The 24,674-nt window shown below is 38.5% G+C and overlaps 1 protein-coding gene across 6 annotated transcripts in view; it reads right to left on the reverse strand.

Annotated features, from left to right (window-relative positions):
• Positions 1 to 24,674, reverse strand: part of ltbp4 (latent transforming growth factor beta binding protein 4) — a 90,056-nt gene that overhangs the window by 53,061 nt on the left and 12,321 nt on the right. For 5 of the 6 annotated variants that reach the window (XM_031891277.1, XM_031891276.1, XM_031891278.1 and 2 more), the window contains exon 4: positions 24,202 to 24,398. In XM_031891277.1, coding sequence (XP_031747137.1) covers positions 24,202 to 24,398 — 197 coding nt within the window. Of the gene's footprint in view, positions 1 to 10,077; positions 10,627 to 24,201; positions 24,399 to 24,674 lie in introns of those variants that run through there. The other variant, XM_031891279.1, reaches the window with a different exon arrangement.

Raw genomic sequence — 24,674 nt, forward strand, 5'->3', positions numbered from 1 at the left:
TGTTTTCATTACACCACAATTTCAGGCTCATTTCCCAAAACTGGGCAATTTTTCACCTGGGCTGTAACCCATAGCAACCAATCAGAAATTGGCTTTGTTCAGCAAGCTACAAATAGAACAATAATAACAAAAAAGATTGGTCGTCATGTTTGTCTGGCCAAGTGTGGATTTGCTCAGGGGTACATAAGCCTGGTATAGGTCGCCAGTTGAAAACGCGAGAGAATGCAAAGTCTCGCGTTTTCATGCGTATATCGGCTACATGTGCCTGCACCCGAGCGTATCTCATTCATTTGGGTGCAGGCACAAGTAGCAGGCGTAGGGCTGAATTTTCGGCAAGCGCTTTTCCGCTTGCCGAAAATTTCAGCCCTACGCCTCGTGTGGCATTAGCCTAATATGCCACCCATGGATTCCTTGGGGTTTTTTTCTGTTGCTTCTTTCCACTTGAAGCTGCCCCAAATAACTCCTTGGTTTGACTAGAATCATTTAGCCAGCAGTGTCCTAACTAGAATTGTTGCCAAGACACTCCCTGCAAAATATTTGCTTGGCATATTGACATTATTATGTGGATAGCCCCAGAATAATTTCCAAAGCCTGGTATTGTATACACATCAACAAGGGGATAATTAATAAAGCGCATTCTATTTTCTAAGGCCCAACTCCAGATGGGAACAAATGTTGTTTACACAAATAGCCAGACCTCCTGCTTTATCCATTTAACCATTTACCAATAAGATATAATTTCATGCTTATGAAATGGAAGGTCACAGGATTGTTTTCCAGCAGATACAATATAAATAGTTTTAGTTTATCATTTATGTCTAGTTATCTAGATCTACTAAGCATTAAACACATTGGGCTATGGATGCAGTAAATTTTTGCATGCAGTAAGCCTACAGCCAAATTGTGACTTATTGCAGGCACGCACACGATTGCCAGTATCCCTAATTTTTCACCTGGAGTTTTTTTTAATTAAGTGCCACTAGCAATGTGTTTAGGAGCTGATGATCAGCTGTTGGGGGCCTGTGTCTGCCATACTACCATGCCTAAATTAATCTTTATTCCACTCCCTGATGGGAAGCATCCACAAGTCACTTGACATGTGATACCATTATTTTTAGAATAATAAAATAATTAATTTGTTTATATTTGAACTCAACTCTATAGTAGGTGTAAACAGAACATTTCTCCTCCTATGGAAATCCATGGCTAAAGCTGGGGACATTTTTTTAAATAAAAAAATAAATATATAGGCACCTGAAGGTGTCTTATTATAAATATGCCCTGCCTGCACTATATATTTGTACTTGTTTGGGTAATGTGATCCACCATTTTCCACTGATGTGTGTAATATACTTGTTGGTTCATGGCACAGGATAGGGGTATCCTACCTCCTTATGACCCCTTTATCTAGGAGCCCTTTCCACCATCTTCTCTCATGCAATTCATAACACCCCTGTGTGCACTCCTGATCCATGATCCTCATATTTTACACTTGCTACAATTTTATAACTACATGGTGTTTTTACTTAGGGAACCATGCCATTATAGTAGTGAAGGTTGGTGGGCTCTATTTTACACAGCTTTACAGATATTCCCCCTCTGTATTCACAGGATCAGAGTGATTGTGGCTAAGAAGTTCGACAGCTGGTAATCGCAATGACTAATGACTGTCCTGCATGGGATCAGATAAGGTCTGCACTAATGCTGGCATCGCAAGGCTTGGACATTGGCCAAAATAAATGTCTTGTTTTACAGCCTCAATTAGATGCTTGATCTCCTGTTAGAAATGGATTGGGCACTCTGGACAGATAATATAAGCAGCATGCTCAAGATAATATTTTACTTAGTGGATTGTTATTTAATCACTCTATTTGTGCCTAGTGTACAAGCAAAGGTGTTGTGATGGCAGGGAAGAGGTAAAGCTTGGATGTTTAGGGAGGTTTTTCTGTTAGAATTAAAGGTTGGAATTTGTGCAAGTAATTAAGTGAAGCTGGTTTACAGAAGGGTGACAAACCTCTAGGTAGTTTGTAATATAAGTAAATGGCTGCTTAAATAAAAGAAACATATATGAAATGACTAAATGGGTATAAAGCTTTTTTTTTAGCAAAGTTTAATAGAAGAGAAAGCAGGGACAGAGAGCTCTAGTGTAAAGGTTGAGAGATACAAAAACATTCATTTAGCCAAAAAAAACATGCAATGAAAAGGCAGCTTTCCAGGCCTTTTATCAAGCCTATTTACACAAACTTCACATCAGAATATAAAGTGACAGAAAGTCTGGGTTTGAAATTCATTTATCCCCAATGATGACATTACAAGTGCAAAAGTCCAAAAATCAGCTTATTAAAAAAGTCCTTATGCAAGAAACCACCCCCCATTGCAGAAAAAGGGGGTTTTAACTGTAACAAGTGATATAAAAACAAACATTTGTAATTCAGATGAAGCACACCTGAGAAGCACTATAGACCCAATCTGCACACTGCACTGTCGAACGTTTCTGAGATGCATACTGATTTGCAGCATATGACAGCACTCAGGGTGTTCAAATCGAACACTATTTTGTTTGAAAAATGGATCATTCCAAATTGGGCCATTGGTGGCCAAATTGGTTATAATGTTTTGGCAATCTAACAAAAGGAGATAATCAGCTTTATCCCACCCGGAGTCCCATTTAACTCCAGGTGGGATATTTAAAGGAGTTCAGTTCTGGCACAAACCCCACCTTCCAAGAAATCTTACATCCCAGTGCAGTGCTACCTTCCCCAAAGTATGTATCCACACAAGGCCAGGTTCTATATGCTTAAAAATAAGCCAATATGCCCTCAATAGTGTTCTAATAATAGGTATGCTCTTAGGGTCTTACTACTTATAGACAGTGACATTAATATGCAAAATTCCCAAAAACTATTAATACACCAAAAAAAATGGTGGTCCCACCACGTCTGCCAAGGCCTATCTGTACTTCTTAAATAAGCCGAATATTGAAATTTACCAACACAATTTGGTGGCCCCGGTGTTGCAGCCCTGACCACTTAGCAAGGGGAGTAATAACAGATACAAACCTAAACAAGGTACACACTTCCAGACCACCAACATGTAGTATCAGGTCACGGTCTGACACTGGAGTTGATAGGCAGCTCTGTAGCTCTGACACTATCTGCAGCAATGCTGGTTGACTGACCACCATTGTAGCTTAGTAGCTGCTACTAAGTAGCTCCATGTGTCTTCACCCTTACCTATTCCTCCGGTGGGGAAAGATAGCGACCCAGAGATGTCAACTAAGTCTGTGTAAGCAGGGCAATAATGATCCACCTTATTTTATGTTATGAAGAGTGAAGAGAAGTTAGCTCCCAACTTCAGTTCAGAGCCTGCCATCGCTGGAGACCTAGAGTGTGGGATTATATAGAAAGTCTGCAGAACATTGCCTCCCTTGCCTACTGATAAAGTTTGGTAGCCATAATGCAATACCTTGTGAACTCAAGTCTAAAGTAAAGACAGGCACAACAAAAGCATAGGTTATACTTTGCATTGCATCAAAATGAATATGCCTATGTCTATTTTATATGAATGGCTCAATAATAATACTGTACTTCTACCTGATCATTATAAGCTTACATATATCCCTTTCACATCCTTAGGCAATAGAATTATTGATGGCCAAGCCTTTCGTAAGCAAATTATATATATAAGCACAACAGCAGAAATCCATTCTCACCCCGGGCAAAGTCTTTGTGCAATGTTTAAGGCCCCCATTTACATACAGAACACCATTCAGTATTCAGTTTTTTAAGGACCTTTTACATGTCGATACAGCTGGGATCATCTGACTGATTTAACAGCCAAATTTTAGGCCAAATTTTAGTATGTACATACATATATATATATATATTTTTTTTTTTTTTTAATTTTTACTTTATTATTGTAGTCCTTTGCTTACATACTGTTCCATTAATCAACTGATTATGAAAGCTTGCTACAGGGTTACTCATAGTACCAAATGAGGACCAAAGCTGATCCTGTTTTTCCTCTCTAGCAGAGAACTGCATGTTTAAGAAACGTCTGCCCCTCATTAGTACTCTGACATTCCACCCATACCACCAAATTACTGCCCACTGGCCGAGCTGGTGTGCTCATGGAAAACTTGCAAGCATCCAGCATATAGTTTCCATGCTTTGCCTTACAACTCTCCCTTTTTAGCATTTTACTTTACCCCCCTGCATTTTGGAGGAAAGGAGGGGCTCTGAATGATGGCTGGAGACCACTCAGGCTAAGGCAATGACATCATTGGCACTTATCCAGTCATACTGTCAGCAGCCGAGCCCCAACCCCCCTTTCCCTTCAGCTCTTTTGTGTTTTGTAAGAAACAAATGATGTGCCCTAGTAACATTCCGGCAGTTTGCTCGTGTACTAAGGTCTGCTCTAACGCTGAAGCAGGTGGATAGAGCCATGCTGTGTGCTTGTTTTTAGGAGACATGCTTGCAGCTGGGAACAATTGGGCCTGTATATCCTACAGAATTTTAGGTTCTCCACTTTAAAAGGCATTAGTAGTTAAAGCACACTATTCTGCTGCAGGAGGCCATTTTGTAAGATATACCATTCTTCACTTACACATTTCTATACTTTCTCTGTACATTACATATGTAGGGGCTGCATTTTTTTCTTGCATACATTCCTTCCTTTATCCCCGTTATAGAGAACTGTTAGATGGACCTATCCTGAGCAACTTTTAGTCTTCATGGGTTGAACTGAAAATGTTATCTGGTTGTCAGGGTCAGTTACCTCATCAACCAAAAAGACTTTAGTTTTATTTTTTTCTTATATTTTTATTCAGGCCCTTCACTATTCTTCTTTTGTTCTGTTTTCCAAACTGGAACCAGATAGCAGTTATTACAAGCCTAAAAACTCAAACAACAAAAACAAACAGACATGCATTCAAATTATGACCAAAATGGTTAGTGTGCGCTTTAAATTATACTCCTGCATAATACAATGTACACTAATAAGCACAATTTGGGAATTGTTCCTTGTACTACTTTGCTCAAATTTTGCCTCTTCCCTGATTTTTTCCCCTGCTTCTAGAATCTAGGCCATGCTTTTGTCTGCATATTCTCCATTGAATACACCTTCACCCAACTGGCTTGAGTAGTATTTTTTAAGGATTTATGCAAAGAATTTTCTTTTCACATAACTCCTTTCTAACTGTTCATCTACTGCACTTTCTTTTAAAGACAGTGGCTGCTATGATTTGTTAATCAGATGGTCTTGCTCAGATGTAGTGCTGGAAACAGCAACATAATCTTGCAGGTACACATATACCCCACTTTCTCACATGTACTTGCATCAGTGTGAAGTCTATGAGCAGACAACAATGGTGATATAGCATCTAGTCATTTGTTCTGTCCCCTTTGTCAGTTCTGGTTTTGTCCTTGTATCCATTGGCCTAGGATTTAAGGAGTGCTATCACTAGGTCTGTCTCTCTTTATATATACAATATATACATGTACTTCTGTGCAGAAAACGTAATGGGTTAATGGCATACTGACAACTCTTGTAACGACGAGTGTTTACTATAGAAAGCAAATCTGGCTGCAACATGGGAGATGCCAGCAAGATGTATGGGACCTTTATAAAGAGATTGATCTTTTCCTTATTTTCCACTGTGTTATGGCAGCTTTAAGCTTACATGAACAAAGACATTTTTTACATGGGTGGTTTTCATTTTCAGATCTCACCAGATGTAAAGCCCCGCTGTGTTTGAACAAATGGACGATGGCCTGAAAAATCTCATAAATGGAACAATCCCTACAACTGTCCTCTGTTATCTGTTACAGATAAGTTGTATCCTTTCATGCAGATTTGCAGAAATGACAAACAAATAGAGAATTACTGCAGAAATTATTCTTAATATCCCATTTGCTCCAGCCATGCCTATAAACCTTGCTAGAAATTACATTTCAGTATAATATCAACATGTTTTTACCAATGAAGTTGTTTTATTTAGGAACTTATGTCAGTTACACTATGATAAACCAAGCCCTAATAACGATAAATATGCCCCCTTGTGGTCTATTATATGGCTGCAGAAAAATATAAGCTTGCTCATCTTATACAGTATTTCAACATAGTAATTTGAACTTTGTCAGACATATTAATTAATCAATAAAACAACTTACTAATGATCATTTCATATTTATTAAACTCCACTTTTAAATGCAGCAGAGGGATTTGACATAATTTTGCCCCTTTATAGGTCCCTGGTAAGGCCTCATATTGAGTATGCAGAGCAGTTTTGGGCTCCAGTTCTTAAGAAGGAAATGAATGAGCTGAAGAGAGTGCAGAGATGTGCAAATAAACTGGTAAAAGGGGATGGAAGATTTAAAGGAACTGAATCAAGGATCAAAGACAGGATCAAAAAACGAAAGCGTATCAAAGTCATTAACATATTATGTACTGCCCTGGTATTATTAACGCCCTGTACTGGTAAGGGCTCTGGCACACGGGGAGATTAGTCGGCCACCACAAATCTCCCTGTTCGCGGGCGACTAATCACCCTGAAATGCCATCCCACCGGCGAAAATGTAAATCGCTGGTGGGATGGCAAACGAGGTTTCCTCTCCAGGCAACTTGTGTATGCCATCCCACCGCCGATTTACATTTTCGCCGGTGGGATGGCATTTCGGGGAGATTAGTCGCCCTCGGACAGGGAGATTTGTTGCAGGCGACTAATCTCCCTGTGTGCCAGAGCCCTAAAAGTTGTGTGTTTGCTTCAGAAACCCTACTATAGTTTATATAAACAAAGCTGCCATGGGGGCAGCCATTCAAACTGAAAAAAGGAGAAAAGGCAATGGTTTTAAAGCAGATAACAGATAAAGTGTGTAGATTGCCATTGAATTCTACAGAGCTTATCTGTTATCTGCTCTGTAACTGGTGCCTTTTCTCCTTGTTTCCATTTTGAATGGCTGCCGTCTTTGAAAAAAAGGGCACTTGCGGGGGGATTACTCTGTACAAGTACATTAGAAGGGATTATAGACAGAGAGGGGATGTTCTTTTTTCCCATAAAAACAATCACTGCACCAGAGGTCACCCCTTTAGATTAGAGGAACAGAACTTTCATTTAAAGCAGCGTAGGTGGTTTTTCTCAGTGAGTGCAAGGAGGTTGTGGAATGCCCTTTTGAAAAATAGGTCAGTATAGGTTTGTGTGTGCCTTGGGTTTTACTTGGAAGGGTTGAACTTGATGGACTCTGGTCTTTTTTCAACCGTATATAACTATATATGTATATTAAAGCAGATTACCTGCTACTAACAAGGGTTTAAACCCACCTTCACATATCCACTGAGTGGTGGGGCAGATGGAACAAAACAATAAAAGAGGTGGTCCCCAAGACTTTAAATTGAGGAGTGGGGTAGTGTTAGCAAGCCTCCCACTATCAGAGTGGGACTGGGAGTGAGTGAGTGAGTGAGTGAGCAGGCGGAGGGACTGGTAGGTATGGAGGGAGCGAGCGAGCCCACCAAGGGGATTTAAAGGGGAGGGATGTGGAAGAGAATAAGCCGCAGGGGCATCGAAAGTTCCTCGTAGGGGGGCCCCTGAAAGCTCCTCTGCAGGGGGGCCTGACAAATACTAATTACGCCACCGAGGCAAACTATGGTTACCAATAAATAATAGTATAGCATTTTGAGATGCAGGCCATAACATTCGAATGCCATACTATACTTAAAAAAAGATAAACTCTTAATTTATGATTCATTAAGCCCTCTGCAGTTACGCTGGGCTTAATTGAAGTTAAAGGAATTCTGTTATGGTGTACTTTTTATTTTTAAATTACACTGTTTACATAGCAAATAATTCACTCTACCATTTAAAATTTTATTCGTGAACCTACAAATGTATTTTTTTAGTTGTAATATTTGTGCGTAGGCAGCCATTTCAGTGCCTTGTGCCTGAGTCTGAGTTTTCAGAAAGAGCCAGCGCTACACATTAAAACTGGAGTCCCAAGCCAGATTTCTTACTGGTGAGTGGTATTCAGATGCTGCTGTCTTACTCCCTTCCCATTGTTCTGCTGATTGGCTGCTGAGGGGAAAGAGAGGGGGGTGATATCACTCCAACTTGCAGCGCAGCAGTGTGACTGAAGTTTATCAGAGCACAGGTCACATGGTTGTGGCACCCTGGGAAATGAAGAATATGGCTAGCCCCATGTGAAATTTCAAAATTAAATATAAAAAAAATCTGTGTTTTTCAACAGATTTCAATACAGGATTCTGCTAGAGAGGCTCTATTAACTGATGTGTTTAGAAAAAATATAATAAGTTTTTTGATATGCTTTAAACAGAGATGCAAACTCCTTTACTGGCAAATGTATGATTTTCCAGTGGCAAGAAAATTGTCATCTAAAAGAAAGATGCAAGGTTATCAATCTTTTTCAAGAATTTTCTGTTAAAGTATAAGTAAGCCTTTTATTTTAAAATCCCCTAAAATTACTCTAAACAGCCCCCCTCTTTGAGGTCATCATAGTCAGAGAGAGAAGAAGTGATCAGAAAGCAAAAGGGGGTGGAGCTCCATGCTAGACAAGGAAGTCAGTAAAGATCTGTAGCTAAACTGGCTGTAATAGAGAAAAGAAATAAATCTGGATGCAGGGAGTAAGGTGTGGTATTCTGAGGGCTATACCGAGTAATTTTAAGGGTATTCTTTAAGGGTTAACAACTGTACTATATGTCATTCTTCCTCTTTCAGACATTTATTTGCAATCACTGACTTTATCATAGTCTGAATGTTTCTAACAAACATCCGTACAAATACACATAGGTAATATCACCAGCATTCTAATTCCCCCATCATGTCACAGTGACTACTATAAGGGCTATAAAGGACATGAGGCATTTAGATCAACATAACTACTACCTGGAAATACTTCTTTTTCCCATGATTAGAAATTCATAGACATCAGCATGGTGAGTTATAAAGAAATGAATGGGGGGTACAAAGCTTTCCCAAGTGTTTAAAGTGAAAAAGAATTGGCTTTTGTCAGGGAAGGCTGCTTTGATCACCACATGTGCAGGCACATGGAGTGGATTTTAGGACCAAAAGGCGTAAGTATGAGTTTGACACCAAAATCATCTCTGTGTGCCTGCACCCTGGCTGAAACACAGTTGCTCCATGGCAAGACACATGAGAGGGACTGACTCCCACCTGGTGTGGCATTAGCTGAAAGAAGCCTACAAGATTTTAACTTTCACATTCTCTAGATTTCCCTTCCACATCCAATCAGATTTTGATCAAATTGCCTTAAAATGTGGGTCACGTGGATCATTAAGTCACCTGGCTTTTCCCTATCTGATGTAGCCAAGGACAAGGCTGTAGTCAGAAGAGTTAGCACAGCATAAAAATGGCCTGGAGTTAGCAGGAGAACTCCAGGGCATAATTACTTATGGCCAGAAGAGACACCTAACTAACATAATGCAGAATATCACTCCTGACACTTAGGCCAATGTCCAGCATTTATCTATAGGTCACTATAGCACTGATCTAATACATAAAGACAGTTAATTAAATAGGACTATATTCATTTCCAATTCTGGTCTGTTTTTATATAATTTTATTACTTAGATCTCTAGTAAGATTTTGGATATTTTAGAAATGTTGTAAATTTGTAATTTTGTTCTTTTTTTAATTGTTTTAGCACCATTTTTGAATAGGCATATTTTAAGTGGCTTCACTATTGTTCGTGTTGGAATTAAAAAACAAAAATACCTTGTTCCATTAATCTTTAGTAGAGTTTGGATTTCCATAGTTGCCTTGTTTCTAATGCCCCAGTTGCCCAATAATGCTGTTTTCCCAGCATGTAAACATTTAAACATTTTATGCTCTAAAAATTATTGTTTAAAAAGTAATTTTCTACTACAAGAAGGTAGTGCTTGAAAAGGAACACAGTTAATCTAGTAATAAGACGTTTCCTAGAAGCAGATAATGAGATAACTTTGTGCACTACAACACAGTTGGCGGGTAAAATCCCAGGTTCAATATTTAAAAGCACAATGGAACAGAGAATCATGCTAGTGCAGCTTACTGCCGAAGGGAATACTTACATGCTCTGAAGCCATGTTCCCCATTGTTACCGGATAACTCGTCACTATAGACAGTGGTCATGTTTCCCCTCTCACATTGGTTAGTGCATCTGTCCCCTAGGCATCGTAAACGGCAAACCATTGGAGTAAACATCACTTTGACCTTCTCCACCTGTCCAGAGGCTGGTGTCCACCACAAGCAATTCAGAGACAAAAGTATAAGCACCAGTTTCCCTGCCATGCTCTATTCTAAACACTCTGTTAGATTGTTAGCTCTTGGGTATAATATTAGCAAGACGGTTCCTCTGCTTTGGGCTTTGTAAGTTTTTGCAAAGCTTGCCTTCTTGATGAACGAATCTTGCCTGAAGTAAATCGAAGGGAGGGAGAAGGGGGGAACTTGGGGGAATCTGGATGCTGTTGCTTTCTTAGGGGTCCTGTAGTGCCTTATGCATCTCTCTTATGTTAGAGAGTGAAGTAGAGATCGAGTGACAGTCCCACTTTATGAGAGCATGTTACGTTTAAAAAAAAAAAAAAGGAAAGAAAGAAAGAGAAGGGAGGACGGATGAGGGAGTGACAGAAAGCATGCGGGGTTACACAGCAAGCTGGCCATGATATGAAATGTGGATCGACTAATTAAAAACACTCACTGGGCAGTGGTCCAACAACAATGTTTACATGGGTCTCCCATCAGCCATTACTTTGCTTTGATTAACCCCTTCTGCCTTCTGACTCTGTGATTCCATAGTATGAATGTTTTGGGCAGGGTCGATAAAGCTAGTCACATATCTAAGAGAAAGTAACTTGCACAGTGTACAAACAATGGAGTTACTCAGTAAAGTTTAGTTTTAACTGATTTTTGGATAGTTTAAATCACTCAGCTGATAAAGATTTTTTGCACATTATTTCATCTTTTCACACCCTATCAGAAGGAGTTAAGTTTCAAGGGTTAAGGAAACTTTAGGTTTCTACAAAGCATATGTAATTGGTTGAAACAGTCATCACAATGGAGTACAGTAAAGGCAGGTAACAAGTGGAATGCCTCATGGCTCTCTACTGGTGTATGACCTATCTAATGTTTTGCTAGTGAGGTAACAGATGGCCCAGAAGAGAAAGCTCTCCTGACAGAACACAGAGTTACAAGAGAATGTACATTCCAGATGGGGTGATTAAAACTAACAGTTTTCCTAAATTAGTAGAAAGAACTAAATAAGGAAAGTAGCACTTTAATCTAAAGGGTAAAATAATACAGTTCTGAATGCTACATATGCAAGTTCTCTATGCTTCACATATATACATATATATTTTTATATATAGACACACGCACGCATGGGACTTTTAATGAAAAAGCAGTGTAGCTAAATAAAGGCATGAAGGTACTGATATTATGTACACTATATAAAATTAAAAACAAACATTTTGATTGACATATTCCTTTGTGAATTATGCATACCAAATGTTACAAAACTTACAAGCTTACATGCCTTCTATAAAAGAACAAAATGTTGATTTGTAGATTTTTCCAGGTGCAACATTTTTCTTGTACTTTCAAAACTCTATATATCTTATTATTGCTTTCCAATAATAAAGAGGAAAACTGAAGAAAAGTTAGTCTACTACAGGGTATAATGGTCCACAAATGAGGTGCTCTACCTATTGTAATGCGATGTGAGGTTGAGGTGAGGTAAGCCTTTTGTGATGCAATGTTCAGGCACTACCATAGGGGCAAAATTTCATCTAACCATACACAAGGTGAAGCACTTAGAGACCTAGGAAGCTTAAAAGAGTAGTAGGAGGCTGTTAGTCTGTAATGGGAGTTGTATTTGGAAAATCTTTTTTTGCTGTCTTAGATACACCTGAAGGTCATTTAGGGTGAGAGCTGAGATGAAAACATTTTTGCTTCCCTAGATATTCTTGAATATTCTTCTGCTGGCCAATGACTGGGCCTTCAAGTAAAAATGTGAATTTAAAAAGTCTGACAAAACTGTTCTAATCTAAGATTCTAAGAATTCATTATGTCTCACCTGTACTTTCCATGGACTTAATGTACCTTTGTGCAGTGACCTACAAGGATTCTAGCATAAAATTGTGTAACATAACAAAATGTTCTGCCTAAGAATGTGCTCAGATGGGTTAAAATGCCAGTTATTCAATACACTGGCATGCTTTGAGCTGTGTAAATGGCCAAATACAATCTGTAGTGGTGGCAGCCCTTTTATTTTGGCTTAATTCACACTGTAGATATTTGTCCCTGTGTCTGTGAGACTGAAGAAAGAATACAATTAGTCAAATAATTGTTATAGCTATATATCCAATTTTTAATTGATAAATAAATTACATTGCACCAACCATTTGTCTTAAATTGACTGTACAATTTGCTATGAGCTGAACTGGAACACATTTATGGACCCAATTGCTCTGGCTGGACAGAACAAAGATGCAGCATGCTGCAGCTATACTATAGTAAAATTCTGGATTTCATTGCATAGTGTGAACAGATCCATCTGAATGTCACAGACAGGCCATATTACTATCCTCTCTATGAATGATAAGACTATCCAACTGGAAACTGGTTTCCAAGTTGGAAACTTTATTTGGGACAGGTACTGCATAAAATTGTGTAGGTTTACCTTGCATTTATAGAGAGCAATAAGGTACTTCACTTGTCGCAACCCTGAGATTGTGACAATTACCTAGTTGTAAAACGGATCATCCTAGTATTGTGGTACAAAAGGAGGTTGATTAAAAAGCAAGTAAGGAGTCATTTGGTGACCCCATGTAAAAATTATTGAATCATTGTATATATGTCTTTTTGGGCACAATTCAAAAAATTAAGTAAAATGCCTGGGTGCTTGGTAAGGTGTTATAAGGTATGTGAACTTGCACATTAAAGAATTATTTTAATTTTTTCATCAAGTCCTGAGACCATTGTTATATATATATATATATATATATATATATATATATATATATATATACAGAACTAAATGGAGCACACCCTAAAAGGGTCCAAACGCCCAAGGTGCTGGCAAAAAATTTTTTTTACACAGACAGTAAGCCGCACACACAGGGACTTTGCAGAAAAAATCACAAATTTATTAAAACAAAAAAAGTCCAACGTTTCGAGCACCAACTGTGCTCTTCCTCAGGGACAAACCCTGAGGAAGAGCACAGTTGGTGCTCGAAACGTTGGACTTTTTTTGTTCTAATAAATTTGTGATTTTTTCTGCAAAGTCCCTGTGTGTGCGGCTTACTGTCTGTGTATATACAGTATATATAAAATACTGCAGAAGGAGCCAGCACTCACAGGACTTTAGATCAATCAAAAGAAAATAAATAGAGCTTTCAAACCAAGTGATGAAGCATGGTTTTTTATTCGTCCGACGTTTCAGTTCCAAACTGGAACTTTCATCAGGGAGAGAGTATATATCAGTATCAGTATATATATATACAGGTATGGGACCTGTTTTCCAGAATGCTCGGGACCTGGGGTTTTCCGGATAAGGATCTCCATTACTTAAGCTCTGCTTAAAAACATTTAAATATTGAATAAACCCTATAGGATTGTTTTGCCTCCAATAAGTATTAATTATATGTTAGTTGGGATCAAGTACAAGATTCTGTTTTATAATTACAGAGAAAAAGGAAATTTTTAAAAATTAGAATTATTTGCTTATAATGGTGTCTATGGGAGATGGCCTTTCCGTAATTCTGAACTTTCTGGATAATGGGTTTCCAGATAAGGGATCTCGTACCTGTATATATATATATATATACATATATATATATATATATATATATATATATATAAAAGTTGGACATCAAGAAGCCGCTCTCACTGGTCTTAAGCGTCAAATAAAGATTCTTTTTATTACATGGTGAACTGACGTTTCGGCTGAACACCTCAGCCTTTTTCAAAGTTACAACACAATGTGAGTACAAACCATAAATACAGAAACTGGCGGGAAAATACAGACAAAAAACCTACAGGTATGACGTCACACTTTCCCAAATACACACCCCTACTCCCGAAAGTGATAAATTACCATATCCATAGAAACAATAGGCACAGAAATAAATTAACATATAGGCAGAAACCGAAACTCTCCACCCAGTATTGGTTAACAAGTGTAATCAACAAAGTACAGTTATATACATAATCTTAGCTCTTGCTGCACAGAAGAAAATGCTAAACTAACACGCAAGGCTGAAAGAGCAAAGAGAAAGGAAAGAAACCCAAAAATTATACACAAAAATATAGTTCAGATCCAAGTGAATAAAATTATATACGTGAGTGCAAAAACAACCCAACAGGAGACGCATATTAGTATGTCTTTACCGTAAACTATTGGCGCTGCTGGCGGGAAGCATTATAGCGGGCCGTTTAACAATGAAGCTCCTGTACCTAGAGCCCCGGAGGGTAATGAGCAAAGGGGTATTAGGTATATGGGTCCGAGGAACTTACTTGATAGGCACTCAGATTGTAAAAACGGATGATGTCTACATCCCTAGCCACGAAGGAGCCACATGATAGACAGCTGTCAAAGTCACAGAGAGCGTATAGAACAGTTGCCGTTCCTCCTATAGTACGGATGGCGATAGCGGACACTCCCATAATAGCACCAAAGTACATGGTGTTGAGGAATAGAGGTCTACTGGCATACAGTATCCGTGCATATGTATCCGTATGACCAGCACTGTAGATGTGAGGTGCCAGGCAGCATATGCAAGACACCAGTCACATCAGTGCAGCCATCCTTGCTCGGATAGAAGCAATAAACTGGACAAATATCCTTTACCTATTTTTGTTAGCCAACTTCAAAAGGCTACATTATGGCTTACTGGCCAAGAGAGGAGACTGGTCAGCACTCGTGGTATTCGTACCCCCGAGTGGATGTCAAGAAAATTGCTGATACACTTAGGGGCACATTTACTAACCCACGAACGGGCCGAATGCGTCCGATTGCGTTTTTTTCGTAATGATCGGTAATTTTGCGATTTTTTTGTATTTTTTACTGGCCAAGAGAGGAGACTGGTCAGCACTCGGGGGTACGAATACCACGAGTGCTGACCAGTCTCCTCTCTTGGCCAGTAAGCCATAATGTAGCCTTTTGAAGTTGGCTAACAAAAATAGGTAAAGGATATTTGTCCAGTTTATTGCTTCTATCCGAGCAAGGATGGCTGCACTGATGTGACTGGTGTCTTGCATATGCTGCCTGGCACCTCACATCTACAGTGCTGGTCATACGGACACACACCAATATTACAACTAAAAAAAAAAAATACATTTGTTGGTTCAAGAATAAAATTGTAAATGGTAGAGTGAATTATTTGCTATGTAAACAGTGTAATTTAGAAATAAAAGTACACCATAAAAATCATGACAGTATCCCTTTAAATTGTAAGCTTGGACAGGAGTTGGATGTAAATGATGTCTAATCTATGTAAATGTGCTGCAGAATATGTTATCATAATATAAACTAAGAATAATAATAAGATACAATTATAATGGGATATTTTTGAACACATTATAGTATGATCAGCCACCCCAAAGATCAACCCATATTTTGGTTGTATTTCCTTGCCTTGACAAGATTAAGGGGCTGATTTACTAAGACACGATTTCGAATCCGAATTGAAAAAAGTCCGATTGGAAACGAACATTTTGCGACTTTTTCGTATTTTTTGCGATTTTTTCGGCGTCTTTACGTTTTTGCGTAAAAACGCGAGTTTTTCGTAGCCATTACGAAAGTTGCGCAAAGTCGCGATTTTTTTGTAGCGTTAACACTTGCGGGCAAAGTCGCGCCTTTTTCGTAGCGTTAAAACTTAAAAGGCGCGACGTTTCGCGCAAGTTTTAACGCTACGAAAAAATCGCGACTTTGCGCAACTTTCGTAATGGCTACGAAAAACTCGCGTTTTTACGCAAAAATCGTAAAGACGCCGAAAAAAAATCGCAAAATTACCGATCATTACGAAAAAAACGCAATCGGACGCATTCGGCCCGTTCGTGGGTTAGTAAATGTGCCCCTAAGTGTATCAGCAATTTTCTTGACATCCACAGCCCAAACCCCAGGAAGAAATCATTTGCACTAAGTAGGTTTTTCATAAAAATATGGTGTTGTTTTGCTGCCAGTCCAACTAATATAGCACACACCAACAGTACACAAAATATGAACACTAAACCAGGAGATACATGAGACAAACCATGCCATAAAAGGTCCACATACATTTTAATTATTCTGCCCCCAAGAATGTAGAGAATTCTACATGTATTTTCCAATATTTATTCTCCTCTCAGACAACGCAACATTTTTCTATGCACACGTCTCAACGGGGGAATTAAAACCCAAGTATTAACTTTGTAGCCATCAAACCCACCTCATAAAAGGATTCCTGAATGCTTCTGCTTATGTTATTTTTTTTAATCAAGCAGCTAGGTCAAAAACTGTCTTGGATAAGAAGAGGATGAATTTCCATACATTTATCTGGCACTTAAAAAACAAATTAGGGAGCCTTGGAGAAAGGCAAATTAGAGTATTGTGTAGCTGTACAGTTGGTAGATGGATAAAGATGGATAATGTTGTTAATATATACACATGCTTGTATTTTTTAGAGAGGTATCAAGGGGTTCATTGAAATTCATTGAAAGAGAAATGTGTAAGGCATAGAATTTGCATGTCACATGTTATTTTCCAACAGAAAACACAATGGCCAGTACATTATAGTGTTTGGGTTGGCTGTGAGGGTAACATGAATGGATCATTCTGCAGTTAAGAGAACTGGCAGACTAAAAGGGCCTTTTCCTGCAATCAAATGAAATTGAGCTAGAGTAGACATTACAGCAATTTACTTTTTCTTGTAAAAGCAGTGTAGTTGTGTATTTCAAGCAAAAGCACAGTATGTACTGTTACAACACTGACAGTTTCGTCTTAGACATGGGGCATAAGAATGATGGGTATACACATTCAGTGAAGACTAACACAAATGTGGCAAAGATAAGTTTTAAAATAACTGACAACGTTTTTCATTATAAGTTGGCATGAACTAGAGAACAAAGAGAGGAATTAGCCAAATTTGTATTGAGCCTTGAAAGCAGCACAGTTAAAGGACAATACACTAGCAAGCAGGGCATATCCTAATGCTGAAGGGTCACACAGATTTTAGGGCAGGCTGATGCTGTGCAAGCATTTAGGGCAGGGCACTGAGGTTGAAAATGTTTTTCTTTTACAGTAAAAGAGAGCATAGCAAATTGGGTGTGGAAAGAGACCCTTGGCTGCTATTGCATTTTCTCTTTCAACGGCTGCAGGAAACTCCTATCAGTGTAAATAATATTATTTTCAGCTGGGCGTTTTCTGATCTCAAGTCTGAACAGACGAAGGGAACAATAACAGGACACAGTCTGGAGTTACAGTGGGTATATACTATTTGGCTGTTGATAAAGTGAGGCCCTGGGCCAAATAGCTTGTTTGGGGTTGTATTGTAAAAAATCTTGGAAATAGAATTAGACACACCAGTATGGATAAAGGGAGTGATTTACGCAGACCCACACTGTTGTTAAAGAGGCAGTTCACTTTTAAAGGACCACTAACACCAAAACAATTTTTTATTAATTTAAAACAATTAAAATGGAATATCCTATTCATAGCAATTTACAGTTGGTCTTTGTTTCATATCATTTTTTTAATTATTTGCCTTCTACATCTTTCCAGTTTTCAAATGGAGTCACTGACCGCCCAAAGCCAACAAACAATTGCTCTGTAAGCTTAGAATTTTATTACTGTTACTTTTTATTCCTTATCTTTCCAGTTAATTCAAAGGTGGACAATCACTTTAAGGGCTCTGGTACACGGGGAGATTAGTCGCCCGCGGCAAAACTCCCTGCTCGCGGGCGACTAATCTCCCCGAGTTGCCTTCCCCCTGCCATCCCACCTGCGAACATGTAAGTCGCCGGCGGGATGGCAGACGCGGCGGGGCGATTTCGCGCAAATCGCCGAAAAAGACTCGCAAGGCTTTTTCGGCGATCTCCCAAAATCGCCCCGCCGCGTCTGCCAGGGAACTCGGGGAGATTAGTCGCCCGCGAGCAGGGAGTTTTGCCGCGGGCGACTAATCTCCCCGTGTACCAGAGCCCTAAAATATAATGTACTGTTGCCCTGCATTAGTAAAACTGATCTGTTTGCTTCAGAAACACTACTATAGTTTATATAAATAAGCTGAAAAAATTAAAAATGAAAACCAAGTGCAAATTGTTTTAGAATATCATTGTCTGCCTCATATCAAGATTTAATTTAAAGGTAAACAATGCCTGTAAAATACTGTTGCCCTGCATTGGTAAAACCAACCTGTTTGCTTCAGAAACCCAACTATAGTTTATACAAACAAAGCTGCTGTGTAAAAATGGAGGCAATTGAAATAGGGCTAAAAAGCACAGGTTAAATAGTTAATTACAGGTTTATATTTTAATTACTTTAACACACTATCATTTTTTGGAGTTACTCTTTCTTTAAACTGACTTTTGTAGAGAGTAAAATTATGAGGCAATTGGCTTTTGGTGTATTATTTTGGAGTTTTTAGTAGCTATCCGGTTGCTTGGGTCTTTGCTCAAATATGCCCCCCTGCCTCCCCCAGCCCAGCAGTACCTACTGTTAGAACAAAGGGAAAAAAACTCCAGAAGCCATGCTGTTTGCTTTGGTCATGTTGGGCAGTGCAAGCCTTCACAGGCTGAATATAAGTGGAAACATTACTGTAGCATATAGGCATAGCCTAGCCATTCTATAACATGTACAAAGTTAACTAAAACGTTAAATACCCCTTTAAGCACCAGCTATTTTTTCCAGAACTCAACAAAAGGACTCTTGTCCAGATCAGCCTTCACTTAATAGTAGATCTTACCAAAGGGGTGGGCCCCTTCTTTGCATGAGCTCCGAAGATTATGATGGCACTTTGCCCAGTACCACAAAAACACATCCACAGGACAATCAAAATTACACAAGATTTTCTGGATTTGGAATAATAATGAACATGATCGATTGTTACCCAAATGACACCCAAGATAATTTTTTTTAGCAAATCAGAGGTAATTGGATATAGCAGTCGGACATACTACTGTATATGAGAATGATGTTCAGCAATTATAAATAGACAAAACCGGTTACTGTCTGGTGAAATAGCATTAACTATATGCAAGTGCCATGGAAAATCCCAGAAGCTGATACAAGAAAAAAAGTTAGAGAATAAAAAATTTTGGTCCAAAGAAATGTTAGGAGTTGGTCAAGTGCCTAAAGCAGGGTAAAAATTAATGTTAAACATTAGACATACTAATAGTAGAGCTGAGCACTTGGATACCCAATACTAAACTATTATACAAAATAGAATATTCATTTATGTGAGGCCTGTAATCCATGCATAAATAAGTACATTATGTTTAGCCTATTTAAAGGAAATTAAGCTAAGAAAATTGCATTTCTGAAATGCAATCATCTTTACAGCATGTTGTACCTTGCTTCCTCCATGTTTAGTGGTCTCTATGCAAAAACATAATTTAAGGAGGAAGTTATTACTCTAAAGAAGAAATCTGTCACATAATTGGGTCCATCACATAAATGACTCCTCATGGACCACATATAAATATTAATGCACATAACTCAGGCAGTGACCAAACTCATGTCTGATGAACTTTGAGATATGGAAAATATTTTATTATGATTTGGACCTAGATTTTTCACTTCCCTATGGTCATTCTGGAGTTTTGTTTATATATTATATATCCACAGTTATGTACAAGAGGGCATGCAGCATTAAGCAGTCAGTTAAAAATGTGCTTGTTATACTTGCATGACTTGTGCAGGGCAGGGCTGTCTAGCTTTTGGGCTTGGGGTTTGCACGGGGCCTATAAGGGTTTTACAGCCCTAACCAACATGAGACTAATTTGTATGATATCACCATTTTTGAATACAAATAGCTGAGCCAAACCATATAAGCAGAAATAAATGCTAAGATGTGAAACCATTGCATTTTTAGTTCACATAATATTTCTAGTTGTGCATGTTTGCTTTGCAGACTGGCAGTCTGGAAACTCTGAGAAATGCCAGAGTAGCTGCTATAAACTGCCATAGACCAATGCTTTATATTGGACATTTGTGGGGCCATTTGTTCTATGTGTCCTTAAAATGCCAGGGTCTATTTTGAATCTCAGTACAGACAAAAATGGTCATTTACAAATTACAAATACAAGCGCAAAGTGCAATTTTGGACACAATTCACCATATTTGTTATCCACAATTTCAGCATAATTGTAGGTGCGAGAGTTGTGCCTTATGTGACAAAATGCAAGCAATATTGCTTGAGGTTTGAATTGGATGCAGTTACCTTGAAATTTTCCCAGATGGCTTTATTTCCTATATCAGGTGTCTAAATGACATTTGCACCTGATTCTACTGTGCATATTAACACAGCCGCAGTGAGAACTCTGGAATTCCCAGCTTGTTGCCAGTATTTCCAGGATTCCCCTACATCAATAGTTTTTCACAGGTGCAGATAATTCATGCATGCAGTTCATAACAGGAGGTGAGACAGATGCACCAACGCTGATCTCAATTTTAGAAAATTATATAAAAGTCTTTTGCTGCAAGTACCTTTAATAATGTTGTCAATATGTGTAACCACTGTGTCCATTTTTGTGGCTGTGGAGAAAAATTATCCCTACGATTCCATGTAAACCTCAAGTATAAATGCAGGGTGCAGGCAGATTTTAAAGGAAACGTAAAGCCTGGGAATTATTCCTCTATATAACAATTTGACTTTACCTTGATCCCATCCTAATTCACAGAAGATTACATAAACCCTAAGTACAAAAAGTGACACACATTTCATGATATAAACTGCAGAGGTATTTAAACTGTGGGACTAGACTGTACCACAAGGAGGGGGGGAGATGCGAGTGCAGGGAAAGCCAGTGTGTAGGGGTGCAATCCTATGGGGGGAGGCAGAGGGGTGAGCGGCCTTGAGGCGCACTACTCCTGTGTGTAATCTTGCTGTTTTGGGAGGGTCACCGCAATACTATACTTTTCAGTTAAACATCCTAATACAAAAATACAAATCATAGGATTAATAAATGCAAAAGCAGCATAGCCTTAGTTCTAAATTAGATCCTGGCGATAAAAAATCATATTCTGAGTTCTCAATAAAAAATATTAGATATCTGATCTTTTGTTATTAAGGAACCATAGTTAGGCAGCAGCTGATGAAACAGAGATGGCATACCCATTACCTAGAGAGAAATTTGAGCAGTATAAAAGAAAGCAATTCAAACAGGTCAGCTGTGTTCCTTTCATACTCTTTGCAAAAGAGTGGCGAATGTTCAGCAACTTTTTAATGGATCTTCATTTTTGAACTTCTAAAATTTTTAATTGACCCTAGCAGGCAAATATATTGCTCCATGAGGCTACAATGTTATTGTTACTGTTAATTTGTATTACTTATTATGCTGCTCTGGCCCTCTCCTATTCATCTTTCAGTCTCTCATTCAAACCACCGCCTAGTTTTTAGGATAAATATGGAAAATATGATAAATTATGTGCAGCAACTCTACATACAGCTTCAATTAAAAATCAGTTTAAGGTTAAGAGATAACTATGTAACTTCCATATGAATAGATTTATTTTTGTAAATGAAAATGACGTGCATGATATTTTTTTGACATGTGCAACAAATTTTTTTGACGCACATTCTTTTTTTATGCTTTCAAGTTTTTTTTTTGTCGCACGCTAATTTTTTCTGCACATTTTGTGAAAAAAACGTCGAAACTCTGAAATTCGTAGGGAATCCATGCCTGCCAAAAAATTTCGCTCATCACTATATGTAACATGTCAAATCTATAATATGTCAATTATTAAAATGTAATAAATAAATAAGTAGGAATTAGAAAAAAATTGGTGGACAGACCTTAATCTACTTTAGTTATGATAATATAGGGGCACAATACCACCTTTTCAAATACTTTCTGCACTGTGTAATAATTTTACCGTCTACTGTGTAAAAAGTATTTTATTTGGTTGGAGTGCTTTCCTCCTATTTTGGGCCAAGTTTTTACAGTGGCCCTGTGGAGGTTTGGTGTTTACAAATCAATAACTTTCCCAATCAGTTAATGCAGAAATTATCTTTATTGTACTATGATACAAGACTACATCATGACTACATTAACATGACTACAATGAGATTATCTGAGAGGACTGCTGCATCAACAGGTAGATGGGTGTATTGCCTATAGAAGCCATGTCAACTGCTATTCACTTCCGTTCACTTCAATTGTTCCTTCATCAAGCACACAGCTAAGTGGTGAACCTGCTCGATCTTTCGTTAAAATTCGTTAAAAATCTAAAATTTTAATGTATTTTTAGCATTTTTGATTAGTATGTTGCGTGCTGGTATTTTTTCCATATAATAATCTGTAACCTTCTGTGGAAGCAGTATTGTATAAATATAGTACACAGGGAGGAGCACACCCTATACAAGTCCAAATGCCCTTGGTGCAGGTCAAAAACAAAAATATAATAGAAAGAGTGCCGCACACGCAGGGACCAGTGGTGGTTTGTCCCTGAGGAAGAGCACTGGTTGTGCTCGAAACGTTGGAATTTTTTCAATAAAAACACTTATTCTTTTGTATCAAGTCCCTGCATGTGCGGCACTCTTTCTATTATATATATATCAATCCAGATAGTGTCAGCACTCCAAGGCTCAATGTTCCACGGGGTGCACAGCCAAAATATGAGTATACAAAAAATAATCGTCCGTAGCCGGCACACCCTTCAATACTTTGTCAAAGTACTGAAGGGTGTGCCGGCTATGGACGATTATTTTTTATATATATATATATATTCGTAGGTTATGACAGCACTCACAGGAGTTTGCAAGTGATGAAAGAAATCAAATTAGCTGAGTGACGTTTTTAGGTTTAATACATGCAACGTTTTTGTTCCTGACTGGAACTTTCCAGTTTTTATTCCTTTTTTGCTTAAGGATGCTTGCTAATACACATATGGAGTACTCTCAGTATGGTTACTACAAAACTGCAGCTCTGATGCTCGCTCAGGTACCCTAATATCATGCTCCATGCAATAGTCCAGTGTTGCGATGATTTTACTAAGCGCACAGATTCCCCTTGTTGGTTGCCGATTAGGGCTAGGGAGCCCTTGACTTCTATTGCCCATGCACATGTGGGAGGACTTTCTACACAATATATATATTACATAAACTAATTTAATTCTCAGAACTAACCCGTTTATCATATGAACTGATCCACCATTACTTATGTCTCTTGACATTTGCCTGGCAAAATACACTGACCACCTCCATAATGTAATTACTGTTGAATGAGGTCCATGAAAACCCATCTACTACTACACCCTTCCACAGCACTATCCCAATATATAGCAGTGTTCCACTTTGTACCATAGAAGTACAATTCCAAACAATTAGACACTCAGAGTAGCACTCTTTAGAATTGTTGACCTGCATGTAATAAAATAGCCATTCTAAAATTATTACTTAAAGGACAATGAAAGGTTAATATAAATTAAAAGTAAGTCTAAAGGCATTCTTTTTAAGTACTTACTGCATATCTAAATTCCCAGATCCCTGCTTGCTTCTCTGAGATATGGTGCTGGCAGCCTACAGCAGTGTGAAGATTACAGTGACATCACTGAAATCTCTCTCCCCTTCCTGTAGGTGCCAGCGGCAGCCTTCCTATTCTCTGAGCATGTGTGTAACTTGATCCTGTCTCCTGTTCTGAGCAGCACATGCCCACCAGCCAATCAGAAGCGGATCTGGCAGAGGGGAGGGGGGGGGGAATGAAACACATGTGCAGTATGAAGCAAGGAGGGAAAGGAAGGGAGAATACCTTTTTAGAGATGGCTGCCTGTTCTAGAAACTGTAAGCGTGACTGAGTAAATATTTGATTAGGTGAGCCAAAAGTGTGGCGTTTTTAATAAACAATAGGAGGACTATTGGGCAGTATGCTTTTTAAATTTTGACTTGCATTCTCCTTTAATGTATGCCACACTGGAGTCATTTTGACTCTTGCTTCATTATTGCTTCAAGTTGCTGCAAACATAAAGTGGTGAAAGTGGTGCTGTTTCTAGACATGCTGCTTACCAGCCTTGTGGATCTGCTTATGATACATGTATTCTTCCCTTGAGGTATGTAGAGCTTTGTTGGTGTAGAGCTTCTCTTCACCACTGTAATTGCCCATTAAGCGTTTCTGAGTTTCCAGGTGTGTAGTGAGTAAAGTGGTCATCTTCCCCTGTGAGGCCAAACCTTTTCGTTTTAGAATGGACTGAAGCTCCCGTAGACTGGAACAAACAAAGTTTATTTTTAGTAATGAACTGGAGAATACAACTCTGCCTGCAACTGTGGTAACTAGTGCTGAATAATGAAAAGGCAAGTATATATTTATAGAACATACTATTTCTCAGTATTTAGTGTAATATATTGCGCTGTCACCTTAAGTTTGGGACAAGAGCTAGTCACATGTTCTCTGCTTCCTGTCCCTATACAGAATATGTTAAAGACTAGGCCACCATTTTGCAGTGTGCTGTTATATGTTGTGTGTTAACCCTTAGTCAAAG

The sequence above is a fragment of the Xenopus tropicalis genome, chromosome 8 (assembly GCF_000004195.4).
Source record: "Xenopus tropicalis strain Nigerian chromosome 8, UCB_Xtro_10.0, whole genome shotgun sequence".
NCBI classification, from domain to species: Eukaryota; Metazoa; Chordata; class Amphibia; order Anura; family Pipidae; genus Xenopus; species Xenopus tropicalis.